The 20,270-nt window shown below is 35.9% G+C and overlaps 1 protein-coding gene across 1 annotated transcript in view; it reads left to right on the top strand.

Annotated features, from left to right (window-relative positions):
- The window catches only part of LOC106875355 (GMP reductase 2), a 39,283-nt gene that overhangs the window by 13,613 nt on the left and 5,400 nt on the right, over window positions 1-20,270 (top strand). Inside the window, exons 2-5 of the mRNA XM_014923447.2 lie at window positions 7,276-7,395; window positions 12,027-12,110; window positions 15,047-15,220; window positions 17,045-17,233. Of these exons, the coding sequence (XP_014778933.1) occupies window positions 7,276-7,395; window positions 12,027-12,110; window positions 15,047-15,220; window positions 17,045-17,233 (567 nt within the window). The remainder of the gene's footprint in view (window positions 1-7,275; window positions 7,396-12,026; window positions 12,111-15,046; window positions 15,221-17,044; window positions 17,234-20,270) is intronic.

The following is a 20,270-nucleotide window of genomic DNA, read 5'->3' on the forward strand; positions in this document are numbered from 1 at the left end:
CACACACACACACACACACACACACACACACACACACACACACACACACACACACACACACACTAATCCAGCTTATCATCTTGTTTTTGTGTCGTTCACCATCTAATCTGTGAAGTCTAATACTTTGAGATAGGATATTCTTTTTTCTTTGCTTTTCTTTTTAATTTTTATTCTTTTTACTTGTTTCAGTTATTAGACTGTGGCCATGCTGGTTACCACCTTGAATTTTAGTCGAATGAATTAACCCCAGTACTTATTTTCAAAACTCTGGTACTTATTCCATCAGTTTCTTTTGCCAAACTGTTAAGTTACAGGGATGTAAACAAACCAGCACCAGTTATGAAGCAGTAGTGGTGGTTGTGGGGAACAAACACAGTAACACAGGCACAAAGACACATGCATACACATATGCGCGTGCGCACACACACACGACGGGCTTCTTTCAATTTCTGTCTACTAAATCCAGTCTGGGATATTTGTATGTGTGTGCCTGTAGTATTGTTCTGGACGAGTGGTACTCCAATGTGAATTTTGATTCTTGTAGAGCAGGGGTTAGGGAACTTTTTAACCAATTACCCCAAAATATATTTATTTATGCCGACGTTACCTCCTTGATTTGAAAGAAAGAATATCATAGATTCTTTGAATTCAAAAGGTTTATTGAATCTACTTACATGTCCATTACAATGAACTGATGCAGTGTTGCTAGAAGAAAAATTTCTGCTATAACAAGGAACGCATTTTTTATGTAATTTTACTTATGTCTAACGAGTCCTTATTATCCCCAAGAATTTCATTTTTATCCCACTTGGAGTAATTTACCCCGGTTCACTGACCCTGGTTGTAGAGAGTATTTTCAGACCTCAAAGAGGGAATCTAGTCTTTGAGATGAAGATTTAGCATTGTTATATTATATGTGAACCACAATGAAACATCATTAAATATTGTGCAGTCTTGCATTTGTAGGGACTTAGATGATTTTATTTGTGTGTTGCTTTGTTTCTCTGTGGAGAGGGTTTGTTACAAGAGTGTTTCTTTAGTAATCGTCATCGTCATTGTTTTAATATTCACATTTCTATGCTTGCATGGGTTGGACAGAATTTGTTGAGGCAGATTTTCTATGGCTGGATGCCCTTTCTATCACCAACCCATACCTTTTTCCCAGTAAGATTAATATTTCCCCATGACCAGACATTTTTTCATAGAAGATTGGAAATAAAGGACAATATTTGCATGATGGTGACATTCCTTTACAACTGTCATGCAATGTCAAGATAAGGAAACAGTAACATACACACACACACACCTATTTTCAGACAGATTCAGAACAGAGTTTAACAACAAGCAGAAATATCATTATAGCAAATATTCTGCTCAATACCAGAGATTTGCTTGTCAGTTGCTTGACCTTAACCTCTTGAGCATGTCCCTTAGTGGTTGACAATATGTGTATCTCTGATTATGAGCAGAAGTGGTGAGGGAGCATCATAGTGAGTAGTGAGGGAGCATCATATGTGTTGGGGTTTGAATAAATGTAACAAAAGTAATGTTTGAAGGAAGTATTATCCATTAGGGGTATGCAAATAGGAAATCACAGTTGCTACTCAAGGACAAAAATCATGTTATACAGTGTAATTATTCCAATTTAGAACATCAAATAAAATTATTCATCATGAAAAGGCAGTTATTGAATACAGTTTTGCTTGAGTTGGATCTCTGAAGAGAATCCATAACTTGGAAGCAGTTACATATGGAAGCAGTTACATATGGAAGCATTTCACAGGTCCGGTACTTTCAATAGGCTGTACTTTTGCTGTGTGAAAAATTTGTGTGGTTGTCTGACTGTGTCGCTCGGTATGTGTAACCATGGAAATAATGTCACTATAGCATAAAGTTTCCTTTATTGAATAAGAACTACAGATAAATATTCCACTAGAGACAAAAGAACCATGAAAATAAAAGAAATAATGTATATAGTACTAAATGAGATCCCAGATTGTTAGCTCAATATGACTGTCATTATTAAAAATGAATTGAAATATCACTTAAACTGGCCTGCATTTGTTGTACAATCCCAGCTCAATCATATGACAAACATGACATCTGGTGAAAAATAAATATAAAATTGTTTGACATATAGTGTTCTATAAAATGGCCAAAAATCTGAGATGAGCAATCTGAACGTTTTTTTTTTTTTTTTTTCCATTAGCACAAAATATCTTGTATTTTGTTTTGTTTTTTCTAGAATAGTTCTAATTTAAACTGGGGATAGTTGTTTAAGTTGAAGTAAGTTGCTTTGCTATTATATTTTTCCATAGAGTTTATCTTAGAAACTCCGATGAAATATAATAAAATTGCAATTAATTGTCTGTAGGTTGTTTTTCTTCTCCAAGGGTTCTAGTACTTCTGAGTGAACTAGACTGGAAACAAAATATTTTGTGTTCACTTTCTCTTACATATTCATATTTTATTCATATTTACTAGTGTAAATAGGTTGTAATAGAATTGTTTGCCTGGTAGTTAATAACAACTAAAGAAAACAGAAAGCATGTGACTGAAATTGTTAATTTTTGTTGACTTCACGTCATTTGTGTGCTAGATAGTGAAAAATGTATTATTGTTAATATATGAGTGAAAAACGGACAACAAACATTATAGTTAGAAATATAGAACATCAAATCCAAAGACATATTTTTTGATAATATGACAATTATCGTCACCATTTAGTGTCCTTGCTCCATATTGGTATGGGTTAGACAGTTTGGCAGGATCAAATGGACTCAAGGATTGCATCTGATCCTTTGTCTACTTTGCCATAGCTTCTATGGTTGGATGCCCTTCCTAATGTCAGCCACTTTACAGCATTTACTAGGTGCTCTTATTGTGCCACCAGAACTTGTGAGGTCACCAAACAGCTTGTAAGAGACTGCAAACCCTGAAAGTGGCGTTATGCTAGAAAATAAGGGGTTAAAATATGAGAGAAGGGACTAGAGCAGAACAGGTTTCTTGGTGTAGAGGGGACCACATGGCTACTTATGTTTTAGAAGGGTTGGAAGGGTGATTGAGGTGGGGCAGGGAAGAGATAAAAAAATTTCAGTGATAAGGCATTTGTGTTGATCAGAAAAGTACAAAGTACAGAGAAGTGAATGGGGGTAGATGAATAAGGAGTGTGTGGGTGGGTAGTACAGGAACGGTGGTGGTGGTGGTGGTGGGAAATAATGAATGATGAACAAGTGTTGAGTGGATGATAAGTGGGGAAGGTAAGCAAGAGTAGATAACTACTATAGAATTTGAATAGGTTTGAGAAGTGGATGTAGTGAATGGAGAAAGGGTTGGGTTGGGTTTTGGGTGAGGTGACCAATAATGTATGGAGGTGAAGAGCAGCATGATGATCATGTACACAGGAGAAAGATGAAAGAGAGAGATGAGTGGTTAGATAAGTTGCAAGAGTGCAGCAAGAGAGAGAGAGAGAGAAAGAGAGAGGCAAGCATTGTACATGGGGAGAGTGAGAGATGTATGGTGGCAGAAAAGAGGTAAGATGATTTGGTGGCTGGTGGGGTGAGCAATGTATAATGTAGCTGGAGAGGACAGTATTAAGGACGAGGGCTGGAAATCAAATGAAGTAGTTCCTGGTAGTGAGAAGGATTAAAGGTATCTAGGGAACACTGCATTTAGAGAGATGGAGGGTGGTGGGAATGTTTTGGGAAAGAATTTGGGTAAAGGGCCTAGTTGTGAATATATATATATACAGAGAGAGAGAGAGAGCGAGTACTTTCAGAACTTAGTTTTGCTGAGGTGGATGCGTCTTCTTGAGAACCACACATTATCAGTCATCCCAGTCCCTTGTCGTCTCTGTGAGATTCAATGTCTTGAGATTAGCCTTCGCCACTTCATCCCATCCTCTTCGGCAAACTCTATCCACATAAATAATTAACACTACTTTGTCCTCATCTACATGCATCACACAGCCATACCAGTGCAGTCTTCTTTCTTGTACTTTTGCAAGAAATTCTGTTAATTATAAATTTATAATGGCTTTGAATTAGTCATGTTTAACTCTCATTAGATTCCTTTGTTCTATAAAAAAGGTTCATAAAAGAAATTATAAAATAAGACAGACCTATTCCAACTTTATGATTGAACAGTTAGTTGTAGGAAATATGTCTTACTTTTAAAATAGTTACTTCACAAAACAATAAAAAAAAAGTAACATCTCACTCTAGTAAATATTGACAAACAGGTGCAGGAGTGGCTGTGTGGTAAGTAGCTTGCTTACCGACCACATGGTTCCGGGTTCAGTCCCACTGTGTGGCACCTTGGGCAAGTGTCTTCTACTATAGCCTCGGGCCGACCAAAGCCTTGTGAGTGGATTTGGTAGAGGGAAACTGAAAGAAGCCCATCGTATATGTGTATATATATGTGTGTTTGTGTGTCTGTGTTTGTCCCCCCAACATCGCTTGACAACCGATGCTGGTGTGTTTACGTCCCCGTAACTTAGCGGTTCAGCAAAGGAGACCGATAGAATAAGTACTAGGCTTACAAAGAATAAGTCATGGGGTCAATTTGCTCGACTAAAGGTGGTGCTCCAGCATGGCCGCAGTCACATGACTGAAACAAGTAAAAGAGTAAAAGAGTAAACATGTAAACCACATCAATAAAACTATTTCAGACTCTTGTAAATAAACGTTTCTTTTATTTGTCGGCAACAACTGAGATTAGGAAATAGAGAAATGCACTCTAATTTAACTGGTGGACACTCCTGCTGTCATTAAAATTATCTTCACAGTTTAACCGAAAAAGAAGGTTTCACTTTATCTCTTTTGTATTTCGACAAGCCTTTTTATTTACTCTTCTCATTGCCACTAATGTTCTACTATTATATTTACAATTATTTTTTAAGTGTTCGTTACTGAATCTATTCTGTTTTGCATTCATTTTCATTTGATTGAACTAGTTTGCATTTACCCGACTTTATTATGTCACCTGTGAAGATCCTGAGTAACATTCAAGAGGACAGTAGGGTAATATCCCATGTCTGTACAGAATTGTGTGATGAAGGTTTTCTTTTTTTCCTTGAAGGTTGACTTGTATATATTCCATGTCCTGTTATTTGTAGGAGTATATCACTAATGAGTCCTTGCTGAACTCTGCAAAACACATGCATAACTCTCAAGTGGCATCAGTGAATGCAAGAATGTCATACTGTCTTTGGCTTTATACTTTTCCCACAAGGTATTTAGAACAACCCATAACATCTGAGCATATCTTACCTCCAAGTGTTTGGTGATTGTTCAAGCAATGGACCTATACACTAGCACACAGTTTCCATAGTTTTGTATTTGGAACCTGTTATTGTAAACTATAGCAGTAACTGGCAAGAAAATAAAACTCTTTCTTTCTCATATATATTCATTATTCATTTATTAGTTCCAAATGTTCAATAGAATTTAACAACCTGAACACTTTGTCCAGCTCTCCAGTACTGTATTTATTGAATGACTGAGTGCACCTATAGACTAAATATCACAAGGTATTTTTGTTTAATGCACCAATTTATTAGGCATCCTCTTAGTGATGAATGCATGCATGCACGCACACACATACACACACGTGGTCTGATCAATAAGTATCTGGACTGTTGATATATAATAACGAAGCTAAAGCACACAGAATAAAGCTGCTCGGCACAGACTGATCTTGAACTCCTCTGTGCATGCACACTAAGTTCTAACGTTCTAGCTCACTTCTGCTGTTTACAATAGTGCTTGGAAGGAAGGTGTGTAGTGTGTAATCATCACATTAATCATGACAGAAAGTTGAGCAGAGAATCTGCATTAAATTTTGCCAAAAGCTTGGTGATACCTGCTCAGAGGCCTATGCAAAGTTTTTAAAAAGTTTTCATCGTTCTCGACACAATCAGGGAGAACTTGTGCAACTGAAACTCGAGTGTCATTTTGGTCAGTTGAAAGCAGTTTTGGTACAAACTTGGCAGACTTGCGTCTTATACCAAAATCTTCAGTGATAAAGGACTGATCTGAACCATAACTAATCTGCACATCCTCTAACTCACAGGTGATGATTTGATGATTTCTCCTCATAGCTGCTCGCACATCTGTGACAGTTTTCCCAGTTATGTTGGTTGTGGGTCTCCTTGAACATTCGTCACTATCGACATTTTTGCAGCCAACTTGGAAACGTTTGTGTGTGGCTCATACACTCCTCTCCATACACTTTCTGCAACTTTGTTTAGGCCTCTGAGCAGGTATCGTCATGACAACTTTCTCTGTCATGGTCAATGCAACGATCATATATTACACACGTTCCTTCCAAGCACTGCTGTAAAGAGCAGAAGTGAGCTAGAATGTTAAAACTCAAGCTATTAATCCACCTGAGTTTATGGTTAATGACACTGCTTAAGGTGCTGTGTAGTAGGATTGAACCCAGAACCACATACCTGTGCTCATGTATACATACACATGTTTGGATGTGCAAATAGGAGAAAGAGTACTCTGCACATATAGTAGTTTCTCTCTTGAGTGGAATCTGATGACTCTATTGCTACTCCAAATTTCTTGCTTTTGTGTGTTCATACATTCATCTTCTTGTAGACAAATGTACAAAAGCCACAAACTTGAGGTAGTGACAAGGTGAACCATAAGTTTTGAACAAATCTATCAGCAGAACTGATTAGTGCTATTTCAACAACAGCAACTGAGCATTTAATCTTGCCTTATCTGGCCCAAATATTCTACCTGTCCTATGTTAAAACTGAGAAGATCCAACCTCTCACACCTACTCTATAATGTCATTCTAAAAATATACAAATACACCATTAAAATTTTGAAGCTAGAAGATAATGCATGATTAATTCAAGACAATGTGAATAAATAAGCATTACATTTGACAAAGAAATCTGAATGAGAAAGGGTTAAAGATGATTTAGTTGTTAGAGTATTCTAATTACATGGTAGTTACAGGTATATACAGGTATATATTTACTGGTGTATATTCTTGATATTTACAAGTATATATCAGCTGAACTGGTTAGAGCTATTTCAATAAGTGAAATTAAGCTTTTAAAGATGATTTAGTTGCCATAGTATTCTAATTACTTGATGTTTACAAATATAGGTATATTTTTATTCTTGAAATTTGCCTGCATACATTTAAAAAAAATTATTTTCGTTTTCTTTTTTACTGTTTTGTTATATGTCTTTTTTATGTTTATACATTTTTCTTTACTAATAATTTGTTTCCTGTGCTTTTATCTTGAAGGTTGATCTCACAAGAGAGTTCATCTTCCGAAATAGTGGTCAGACTTACAATGGAATCCCTGTTATGGCATCAAATATGGATACAGTTGGAACTTTTGAAATGGCTATTACTCTTGCCAAGGTTTGTTAAATTGTTAAATGCATTGTTAAATTTTTAAGTGTCATTATTAAAGTCTGACTTGGTAGAGTACAGGAAAAATACCCTGTGATAGTCATCTCCCTTCATATTCAGATTTCCTCATAGGGATTGTCATCTTTCTGTAGTTGATAGCATAAATACTATACCATTCCTCTGGTTGTTGCTTTGTAACTTTGGCATATTTGATATATCATGTACTTCAACCCATTTGTTTGTTTGATGGAATTTTGATTCCTTATTAAGATTATGTTTAGTTATTCAGTTATGAAGGGGTATTTTTCTTGCTATGCATTACACTTCGTGAATTTCAACCCAATGAATGTTTTTCAAACCAACAACATAGCCATATTATTTAATGAAAGTGCATGACTCAGTGGTTAGAGCATCAGGCTTACAATTGTGAGGTTGTGGGTTCGATTCTCTGACTAGGATGTGTGTTGTGTTCTTGAGCAAGACATTTTATTTTATGTTGCTCCTGTTCACTCAGCTGTAGAAATGAGTTGTGACGTCACTGGTTTCAAGTTGTATTGGCCTTTGCCTTTCCCCCAGGATAACATTGGTGGCATGGAGATGGGAGACTGGTATGCATGGGTGACTGTTTGTCTTCTACAAAACAGCCTTGCCTGGACTTGTGCCTCACAGGGGAACTCTCTAGGTGCAATCCTATGGTCATTCATGAAGGAAGGGGATCTTTACCCTTTACTATTTAATGAGACTAACAGTTTAATGTGGGACCTGAACTAGGCAGTTGAAGAGAGGGCATTCAGAGATAAACACAATTTTACAGTTATGACATTATTTAGATGGCTACTGTGATGGAAGGTTTAAATAAAAGGCCTGAAATAATATATAATGGATGTATTATAATGACGATGAAGAAAAACACTTTAAAAAAACAAGGAGAAATGTTGGAAGGTGGCAATGGTCTAAAAGCTAGCTTCACAGAGGAAGGAAAGTTTGATCAATAGAACAGCTGAACTTTTATGAAAACCTGAAAATGGGTGGACTTATCAAAGTATTTGTAGAAGCAATTGATAAGAAATGCTAAGTTGCTAATGACTGCTTAAGATACATCCTTCAAATGAGTGATATCTGTATGAAAGCTGGTGATTAGTATCAGAAAAGGGTAGCTTTATTTTTACATGTCTCACAAGTTAATTGGTCTCAACTTGAGATATTCAAGTAATCTGACTATATTTAATAAAAGAGAGAAAGAAAAAGCAAAAAAGTATGTTTGCTGAAAGTCAGGAAAACAAAATTTGTTGTTGTTATTATTTTTATCGTTATTATTAAGATGGAGCTGGCAGAATCGTTCGTACCTGAGGCAAAATACTTAATGCCAAAATTTGAAGCCATTATTATTATTATTATTATTATTATCATTATTACGTGATGAAAACTCACAGCTTATTTTGCTGGGTATTATTATGGAAAGTGTCAGCTGTCCACAGCCAGCAGACTAAAGTGACACTAGTTTACTGGTCATGCTTCAAGAACTCTGCAAAGAATTCTTGCAGTTGCAAGCAATGCAGATTTTTGTAGGTGTTCTACCTTTACACTTGTATCAGTCTTTTTGAGCCATGTTGGTAGTTGAGTGCCAATACTTCCAAGTGTGCCAATTACTATTGGTATCACGCCTGCTCTCCTCATTGACCACAGCTTTTGTATTTCCCACTTCAAATCGCCATAGTTTATTTTTTCTTCTTTCTCGTTGATCCTGTTGTCACTGGGACATGACGAAGTTGATTATCTTGCAAGTTCTTTCTTTTTTAATCACCACAACAATGTCTGGTTTCCGATGTCTCGTCAGGTGATTGCACCAAATTATTGCATCCCACAGGATTTTGCAATTCTTATTGGTGGGTGACACGTAAAAGCACCCACTACACTCTCTGAGTGGTTGGCGTTAGGAAGGGCATCCAGCTGTAGAAACTCTGCCAAATCAGATTGGAGGCTGGTGTTGCCATCCGGTTTCACCAGTCCTCAGTCAAATCGTCCAACCCATACTAGCATGGAAAGTGGACGTTAAACGATGATGATGATGATGATATTCTAGGGTTTTCTCATACCATGTCTTTGCTCTTTGTAGGCTGTGATTTCCACAGAGCTCCCAATGGATCATTCTTGCCACATTATTATTATTATTATTATTATTATTATTATTATTATTATTATTATTATTATTATCATTATTATTATCATCAATATTATTATTGTTATTGTGGCAAGCTGACAGAATTGTTAGCATGTTGAACAAAATGCTTAGCAGTATTTTGTCTGTCTTTATATTTTGAGTTCAAATTCTGCCATGGTTGACTTTGACTTTCATCCCCTCGGGGTTGATATAACAAATACCAGTTGAACACTGGGGTGGATGTAATCAAATTGCCCCCTCCCATAAAATTACAGGCCTTGTACCTATAGTGGAGACAATTATTATTAGTATTGTTTTCAAAAGTTTCATATTACAACACTTAGTCTTCCTCTGTGTTCTTGAGGTCGTGTAGTGTTGTTTCTTTGGGGTGGGTGTAGAATTATATTTATATGCTACATCTACTTTGATTTGCTGTGAGGTTTGTTTTATCGTTCTGGGTGTTACTTTAGTGTTTCATCTGTTTGCTTGTTTGCTTGCTTGTTTGTTTGTTTGTTTGTGTGTGTGTGTGTGGGGGGGGGGATATGTGCAATCTGAGGTGTGTTATTTTAATGGTTGATGATTGCATAGTGTATGTACTGTGTGGTTTGTGTGCCAAAAGTCTACTGTGTAAGTTGTGCTACTGAATTGAGAAGGACTTGCATAGAGTGTAGACTGTATATATGAGGGGGTGCTGAAAAGTTCCTGGCTTTAAGGGTATCGCAAAACACCTGACTGGAGGCCTAATCTTCTGAGTTCTTTTACAGAAAAACTGAAGGACTGCTGCAATAAGTGTGTGAATCTGAGAGGAGAATATGTTGAATAAAGACAATTAACTGATCCTCCTGTATTTTCTTTTACCCAAAGCCAGGAACTTTTCAACACCCCCTTGTAGATTTGCAATCCCTGGTTTGGATTTTATACATTCACTCAGCTTGCGACACGAAACTCAGCTTGCGACACGAAACTCAGCTTGCGACACGAAACTCAGCTTGCGAAGACCTGTTGGGGCAAGCGAAATCGTGATGGCACCTGTGCCCAGCGTTGCCTTTCTGGCACTTGTGCCCGCAGCATGTGTAAGGACTTTCGAGCGAGATCATTGCCAGTGCCCATGGACTGGCTCTTGTGCGGGTGGCACATAAAATACACCATTTTGAGTGTGGCCATTGCCAGTACTGCCTGACTGGCTTTCATGCCGGTGGCACGTAAAGCTCCCCTACACTCTCGGAGTGGTTGGCGTTAGGAAGAGCATCCAGCTGTAGAAACACTGCCAAATCAGATTGGAACCTGGTGTAGCCATCGGGTTTCACCAGTCCTCAGTCAAATCGTCCAACCCATGCTAGCATGGAAAGTGGACGTTAAACGACGATGATGATGATGATGATTTGTGTTTTGTTTTATCCTACCTTAGTGCTCCACTTGATACTGGTTCTGCTACTCAGAGCTAGCTATTTTCATGGTGTTTCCACTTGAGCTAACCTCACACACTCATCTCTCCTCTTCCTGTCACACATACTGCACTCTTCCTGCCATACTAACTCCTGTTTCTATTTTGTCCTACTCAGAATGTCAAGTAGATATTGGATCTTACTTATGGTAGCCTGGCCTTCAATTCACTTAAATATTTATTTACTTCACACCAAGAAGTTGGAACTAAGCACTGCTCTTAAGTTAATATCTTATTTCTGTAATTAGCTTAGCTAATCTCTTTCTGAATCAAAAAAAATCTTAACATGGATCTTATCTTAGGTTTCCCATCCTATTAAGTAGGTTAGAGTTAAGCAACCCCTGGATAAAATACTAGTAACTTTCTCAATTGAAGAAACTGAAATCAGTTCTATGAGCTAGCAAAACACCAATTAGTTTCAGAGTGTTACTATGACTTACAGTGTTGAATTATTCCAAATCTGTTACTTATTTAGAGCTTAATGGATTAAGTCTTTGGAAGGTACAAGTCTTAGTTATAGATACAATGAATTGCTAAAGCAATACAAGCAGCAACAGCACTAAAATTGACAACTGTTTTATTTATTTGAATATTGTATTGACTTTGGTGTGTTAGTGACAGTATTAAGTAGAGCCATGATATAAATTCATTTATTATGGTTTCATTTAATTAATCTGTCACAGCAACACCAAAGAAAATACTTCATCAGCATTTTACATTCACTTTTCCATGCTGGCATGAGTTGGATGGTTTTTCTAAGGCGATGTTTTACAGCTAGATGTCTTTCCTTTAGTTGCCTCTCATGACATTCAGGGACACAATGTGTCTATTCTAAAATGGACATACCTAAGTAAATACAATATGAATGAATATTACACACAGTCCACATCTTGTTCAAGACACTTTCAATTCAATAACATAATTCACACAGAACAGACACATGCATTCACCTATTTATTTATACTTCTTAAACTTTCACAATCCATACCTAATACAAAGTATTATGAATTCAGACTTGTATTCTTTTCTTTTCAGTATGGTCTCTTTACCACTATTCATAAACACTACTCCATTGAAGCATGGAAAGAATTTGCTGCCAATCATCCAGACCAATTAAGTGTAATAAAATTTATTTCAGATTTATCTAATTCTTGAATGTTATTTAAAAAAAAAAAAGTTGTTTCTTTTACTGTTACTTTTAATATTAACTAGCAGAGATATCTGGCTTTGCTCAGGATTAAAATGGAGTAGTTTGTATATATTTATTACAGTTATGTTGAAATGGGTCATATGGGAAAGTGCAGCATTGATAACAAATCGTTTGTGGAGTAAATGATGGGCTAATTCAACTAAGCAACATGCCATGCATCCGTTTAGAGTATTCCAGGTCTTAACCTGTTATGGAAAATTGGGGTGGGGGTTAGGTGAGTTTTGAATGCACCACAAAGCTGTCAGTAGATATACTCTCCTTTGCAGCAGTTGGTGCTGCGTCTAACATGACCCATCGTCTGAAGTTTTAACACCTCCTTCGGGTTTGTTGTTCTACATCACTCATAAAGTAAATTTGGAGGAACTGTGGTTGTTCATTTGTGGGTAATAGGGGACCAATGAGGTGATAGACTTGCCCTTGAACTTTGAAGCCGGTGTAAATTCATGTTTAACTATCTTCTTAGATGCAGTAAACAATGTCATTTGAAATGCGGAGTTGTATTGTCTGATATTGTTCAGAAAATCCTTTGACTGGATGGAAGTGCCTCGTAGAAGATCCATAAGAGGTTAAGGAGGAGCTGGTAGTGCTGGCAATCTTACCTGACTGCCTGAGCAGCACATGCCATTTGTTTCATTTGGAAATTTTAAAGCTCTACAGAAATGATAATTTGTGTTTGGCACACCAATTTGGCCAGAGTTATCATTTTTATAAGAATGGGATGGATCCTATCTGAAAGCAGCTCCAGGAGTTGTGAAAAATGAATTTGTACATAGTCTGTTTCTGAGAGTTATTCTATTGGACCTCTGTCTAATCATTAAAACATTGATTTAATTATCCAGCATTAAGTGCTGCTGTATGCATTTGCTGATCTTGGGAAAGTGTCATCACCCTTCTCTCTTGAGATTCCATTTGACGTGCTGCAGCATGCATTTGCTGACCTTGGGAAAGTCTTATCTCTCTTAAAGAGTCGTTTATGTGTCATTTCGATGTCATATTAATCTAAGTGTTAATATGAAATTGTAAATGTAAATAACTTGCAACAGGTGTGATAATTATGAACTAGTCATTGAATGGTAAATGTGTAAATTCAAATTAAAGGTGAAACGTTGTTATGAACCAATTAGGCTGGTATTTCTAGCGTATCCTGCTAACACTGAACAGGTATTTGTGATAAAGGACATGCTGTTATCGCAAATAGCTGTTGTGTAGTAACAGTGCGTGCTAGAAAGTGTAGCCAAATCTTTCATTTTCTGTACAAAGGAGCCGTTTATGTGGTGGGTGTCCCCAGACTTTCAGGAGAAAATCCGAGGTTCCCCCCCACCACCCTCCCTTTGTTTCTGAACAAAAATAGGAGGTTTAGGGCATATTAGGAATTCAGGGTACTTCCATGGAAAAAAACCCTTGTTTTTTCCTTAGTGGAATGCATGTGGGTGCATTTATCAAAATTTATCCAATTTATGAATGAAAAAGGTTAAGTACCGAATTCAGCAGAATTTCTTGATCAGGATTGCTATGTAACGGCGTTGTCATCAATTGATGTTGAAATGAATCGATATGAATGATTCCAGAAAATAAGAAGAGCGGAGTTAGATTCTGTCCAGTTGGACAGAAGTTGTTGAATGGGAAACAACCGTACACCATACAGGGTGTTCGGGAATGAACGATGGAAGTACAATATTAAATGTTAATGTAAGGGTTAATATCTCAGTTTGCTTTTGTAAACTCTAGGCAACCTGAAAAGGTTATAGATGGAGCGGAAGCACATCAATCAAACGTGGCAAAACCATGTGTTAAATGTAACGAAGTGTCAACTTGCATTGTTCAATGACAGAACGATGAAGTTATTTACTTGGAGGAAAATTTGTGAATCTGTTTCAAATGACAAACAGACTGAATGTTAATTTAAGAAAGACACGCAGTTTTCGCAAATAGCTGTTAAGCGGTATCAAGTTAATTTAAGTGTTAATATGAAACTGTAAATGTGCAATGAAAACGAAACATTGTTATATGAACCGGAAGAATAAAAGTGAAACATAGATGTTATTCTTTCACTTTTGTCATGTAAAAGTGTAAAAAATTGCTCCGGGCCGCATTAGGCAAGAAGTTGGCTTAGTGGTTAGGTAGTTGCACTCCTGATCGTGAGATCATGGTTTCGATTCCCAGACTGAATGGTGTGGTGTGTATTTGAGCTAAACACTGTATTTCATGTTGCTCTGCAATTCTATGTTCTGACATGTGGCACACCTACCTGTACATGCAGTGTCTATTTGATGGAGGGAGTGAGCTAATGTACAGCATAAACATTTGGCCATTATGGATAAACCATAATAAACCAAGAAATTATGGAACCCTTATCTGTTCATCATCATCATCATCGTTTAACGTCCGCTTTCCATGCTAGCATGGGTTGACAAACGAGTCCATGACATATTATCTACATGTTATCATGTCATTGACTAAACCAAAGACAATTTCAATGAATTCACTAGTTAACCAACACTATATGAATGGAGTTGTAATGGTGAACAAGATATGGATCTTGATCACCAATTGACTGCAAATATTTATTGTGTACTTTAGCAGTTAATTTCAATTCTCTTTGCTGTGTCCTGGTAATATTGCCAGTAATAAACTAGTGTTCTGTTTAGTGGAAGATATATTGCATATTAAAACTATAAACTGAAATTGTGTTTGATTATATACAAACTAAAAGAAATAACATATCTGGTAAAGGAAACCTGAACAAATGAAAATTGAATTGTGTTGTAGAATAGCAATACATTTATAATTTAAAATATTTGAATGACTCTGTTTTTGATTTATATTTTGAGCTTCTCCTTGTCAGAATATTGCTGCTAGTTCTGGAATGGCAGCTGGAGATTTGCAGAAGTTAGAAAGCATTATAGAAGCAGTACCAGCTCTCCGTTATATCTGTTTAGATGTTGCCAATGGATATTCAGAATACTTTGTTCAGTTTTTACGTGATGTCCGCAAGAAATTTCCCTCACATGTTATCATGGTAAGTTACTGTTACAATATGAGTTTCATAATATCCTGTAAATAGGTAATTGATCTCTGAAAGTTATTTGAAACAGTCTGATAATGTTTACCTTAAAAAAAAATATTGATCATGGTCATTATAGTTGTCACCATCCACCCACACACCCATTCACTCATCCATCTATTTATTTCTTTGTTTCATTAAACCTGTTGACTATTATTGTGTACTGTTTCCACACAAACCCACTTCTGTAGCTAAATATTTGGAGAGAAAAAAATGTAGGTATGTGTGTGTGGGCAGGTGAGTGGGGGAGGAGTTCTTGAAGGATACAGCTCTAAGTAAGAACAATGCAAGGAAAGCTGTAGTTGAAAGTTGTGCATTGAAAAACTGTGTTGTCTGGATGCTTACATCAGGGTGAATTCTGTGTAGTACTCAAGCAGATGGTGTGTTAAACCTATCACCCATCCCTGATCAAAAAAAAGTTTATGGTGTTTCATCATAGCTCCAGCACTAGAAAGATTGTCTTTTAGAATTCAGAGCTCCCTCTGCTTGGTATTGAGTGTTTACATTTTAGAGTGAGACAAACTTTCATTGTGCTTAGAAACAAGGGTAACAAAAAGTTAGGCATTCAGAAAAGATGAGAGTGAGCAGTTGGTAAAAAAAAAAGTTAGGAGTAGTTTCACAGTGGTCATGTTTTGAGGTTGTGTGTGAATCTGTATTGTATGAGAATGAATTTAGTATGAAAGATTTGTTTGAACATAACTGTGCTTAATGGAAGTTTATATGAGTCTTGGTGTGTGCTATATATGTCTTGTGTTCCATTTTATAGTATTTTGTTTGGTTTGAGATTAAGGAGCATATGCATTTCAAGTGTTGTTTATCAGCAATTTAAATGTTATTATTCATATTTAATCATGTTAAAATATTTGTTTTTGATGTGTGGTAATTGTGGTGACATCAAGTGTCTTTCTTTGTGCATGATATCTACTAAAGTTATTGTGCCAATTATTGGTATCAGAGTACATGTAGAGTAGTTTTTTTATGTAGGTGTATATGGTAAAGCAAATTAACCTAGTTGTTAAAGTGTCTTCTATTGGATTGTTCAATTAATATCTACTGAGGAGGTTTCTTTGTGTACCTGAGACAGACACTATATTTTACATTGCCCACTTCACCTAGGTGTTAGGAATATGTATAAAATTTTCTGGGAAAATTAATCATTGATACATACTTATGATCATAAATAGTGAAGAAATTGAAATATTACATGACAGTATTGATTGATTTATTATTGATGAGGCACAATGCAATATCTTTATTGATTTTGCGGTAGTTGTTTGAAATTGTTGATGTTGACTTTTTCTATATTGAGATGAAAGTAATTTATTATACAACTAGCTGTGAATTTTCTGTGAATATAGTTGTACAGGCTGTTTAGTTGATTTGATAACAGAGCGTTTGAATGTACAAGGATGTTACTGAAGTATGTTGTCATGCTTATACATATGAGAAAATTTGAGATGCTAGCTAATTATATACCAAAGAGAAGTGAAACTTCTATTGGGTACCTTAAACCTCCAGTTACTCTTATTGCTTTGCAATTTTTATAGAGCCCACCGCATGCTTCATTTGTGTTATTCTGTAATACGTCATTACATATTCACTTCTCATATAAGATTCAAAATCAAATAATTCAGATAAGTTCTATATTTAAGAGATGAGGGATTATGTACATTATTTACATTTGACAGATATTTGTCCTCATCTTGTTTGTTGTTAGCGCACAATGTAAATAATGTAAATAACGTTCAGATAAGTTGTACCTAATTTCTTTTTGGATAGGCTGGTAATGTTGTCACTGGAGAAATGGTGGAAGAATTGATCCTTTCTGGTGCAGATATCATCAAAGTTGGAATTGGACCTGGCTCAGTGTGTACTACTAGAAAGAAAACTGGCATTGGCTATCCCCAGCTTAGTGCAGTTATTGAATGTGCTGATGCTGCCCATGGTCTTGGAGGGCATATTATTTCAGTGAGTCTGTTATTTGAATAAATTTATGCATAACTCATTATTCACTAAAACTATAATATAGCACATACATAACATAACTGTATTTCGCCAACACTGGGAGAAGGAAAGATGGAGTTTCAATTCCAAATGTAAAGGAATGTATCAGGTCATCCCATAAGTTCTGTCCGATATTACCTTTTTTAAAATTGAATGAAATTTAATAGTATTTTAGAATGTCTAATGGAATTAGATATTATTTTTATGCATTTGTGTATATTTAAGCTAACTAAATATTATTTTACAGAATAATAGAATTAAAATTTCTGTGATTAAAACCCTTTCTAACATGGAAGTATCCAAAGAGCATTTAAGGCACATAATGCTTTATGAGTACAAAAAAGGAAACTCTGCAACCGAAGCGACTCGAAATATACACTCAGTTTATGGGAAAAAATGCTTGAATGAAAGAACTTGCAGAAGATGGTTTGCAAAATTCAGAAGTGGAGATTTTAGCCTTGTAGATAAAGATTGAACTGGATGTCCAGTTGAGTTTGATGATAAGCTCCTTGTGGCATTAGTTGAAGAAGATCCTGCATTATCAGTTGAAGAATTGGCAATAAAGCTTAGTTCAAACCATACAACTGTTCGTCATCTTCAACAACTTGGAAAGGTTCCTAAACTTAGAAAATGGGTGACTCATGAATTGTCCGAAAGCAACCGCAAATCCTGAGTTGACATCTGCTCTTCTCTCCATTCTCACAAACTCATTTCACCCTTTTTTTGATTGACTTGTGACTGGTGATGAAAAATGGATTTTCTATTGAAATGTTAAATGTCGTAAATAGTGGCTTGATAAAAGGGAAAAAGCTCAACCACAACCGAGAAGGGAACTTCATGGAAAAAACGCTTCTTCTCTCTATCTGGTGGGATTGTAAAGGCGTAATTCACTTTGAATTGTTACCACCTAATGCAACAATCAACGTTCAGGTCTACTGTCAGCAATTAGAGCGTTTGAACCAAGCTTTGAAGAAAAAAAGACCCGCTTTAGTGAATAAAAAACGAGTGATGTTTCATCAGGACAATGCGTGACCCCACACTGCAAAGATCACATCACAGAAGATCAAAGAGCTTGGTTGGGAAAAAATTCCTCATCCACCTTATTCTCCCGATCTTGCTCCTTCAGACTACCATTTGTTTCGTAGTTTACTGAATCATTTGGGGAACATAACTTTCGCGAGCCAGGAGGAAGTCGAAACTGACATTTCAGAGTTGTTCACTTTGAAACCAAAAGAGTTTTATATTGATCGGATTAAAAAGCTTGTAAATAGGTGGAAGGAAGTCATAGATAATCAGGGAAAGTACATTGATGATTAAATTTCAATTAAATATAACATTTTATCACTTGTTTTCTTTAGTCAAAATTTGGACAGAACTTATGGGTTGACCTGATAATTGAATATTGCAAGGTATTTTGTTTGCCTCTCGAGTTTCTGACACTTCACCACCTTCATGTAAGATGTCAGTGCAGTTGTTAATCCATTAGCTGAAATCCTAAAATCTGAAAACTTCCAAAATTGAAATTTTTTCAAGTGAGAGAACTATCACAGAAGGAAAATTCCTGAAAGTACTAAGTAAGGTTTAAAAAAAAAAAAAAAACAGGATGTTGCTTTTGAGCATAAAACATAAGTGTAAAATGTAAAAATGAGTTGTTGTTTTATATGGTTGAGTAACTGAAGTGAAAATGTAAGAAGCAGATTTCTTTCAGGGAAAGGCAGAATTATCCCAAAATAAAACTGTTACATGTATGAAATTGAACAAGCACCAAATTAATTATAAACTTCCTTCATAGTATGTGTGTGTTATATCAGGAAATGTAAATGGATGATGAGTTTAGACTTGATGTCTTATGTTCATGTTGTCCCATTTTATCGATGCAAATATACATTCATAGTGACATCCAAAAAGATTCAATATTGTTTCTGTTTCAAGTATTTCACATAAAAAATTATCAACTGCATTTGATTTAGATAATAAACACAGGAACTTCTCTGAAAGTTGTTCAACCTGTTCATTTAGCAACCAAATCTGCAGTAATGAACTCCTTATCTTTAAAACAAGAACCAGTAGATGTTTAAGTTCTAAATCTTTGAAGAGTGTTGCCCACTCAAAAGGCAGAATGGTTGTTGGTAGAATGTGAAAAAAATAATTCTTTGTTTAGCTATCATCTTGCTATTTAAGCAATGTTGATTGGAATTACTCAATGACGGCAATAATTTAAATATTTATGTTTTGGTGATTTTCCATTGCATATTCAGTCATTGGGGAACCACTGCAAACTTCATTTATTGTATTTAAGATAAGACATTTTGGCAAAGACTATCTCTCTACATATTTTTATCAATGGGGGGGGGGGGAAGTTGCTAAAGCGCCACCATTTTCAAAGTGCTACCGTTGCTTACTGTAGAGAATTGCTCTTTTCTCTCCTAAAATATGGTACCAACATATTTATTTTTGAAATAACTTCACAACCACAATATCTACATCATATCATGGTGATAAACATAATGAGTGCCTGGCAACCTACTGCTCATAGTCCTATTGACTTAGCTACATTTTTATCCCAGGTTAAAATTAAGGTTAAATAGATATGATTAGTACAAAATGAAGGAAAAATACTGATCAAAGAGTAGAATATGTGACTAAATGCATTTCAGTCTTTAATTCTCTACTTCTATGTTCTGAGTTCAAATTCTGCCCATGTTAATTTTACTTTTTATCATTCTACATTTGATAAACTCAGTACCAAGCATATGCTGGGTCTAATCAAAAGACTGTACTTTATCTTCTACAAATTTGTGATCTTGTGTTTTAGTAAGAAATCTTCTTTTATTTATCCCATATACCAGTATCTATTTCAACAAGGGTTATTTGTTAACAAGTAATCAATTCTATTGACTTAAGTTATATGAAGTATGGAAGTTGTGATGCTCATAGCATTTCTAGGGGTATTTTGCTCACGCACACGCGCACACACACACACACACGCACGCACGCACGC

The sequence above is a fragment of the Octopus bimaculoides genome, chromosome 1, assembly GCF_001194135.2.
Source record: "Octopus bimaculoides isolate UCB-OBI-ISO-001 chromosome 1, ASM119413v2, whole genome shotgun sequence".
NCBI lineage: Eukaryota > Metazoa > Mollusca > Cephalopoda > Octopoda > Octopodidae > Octopus > Octopus bimaculoides.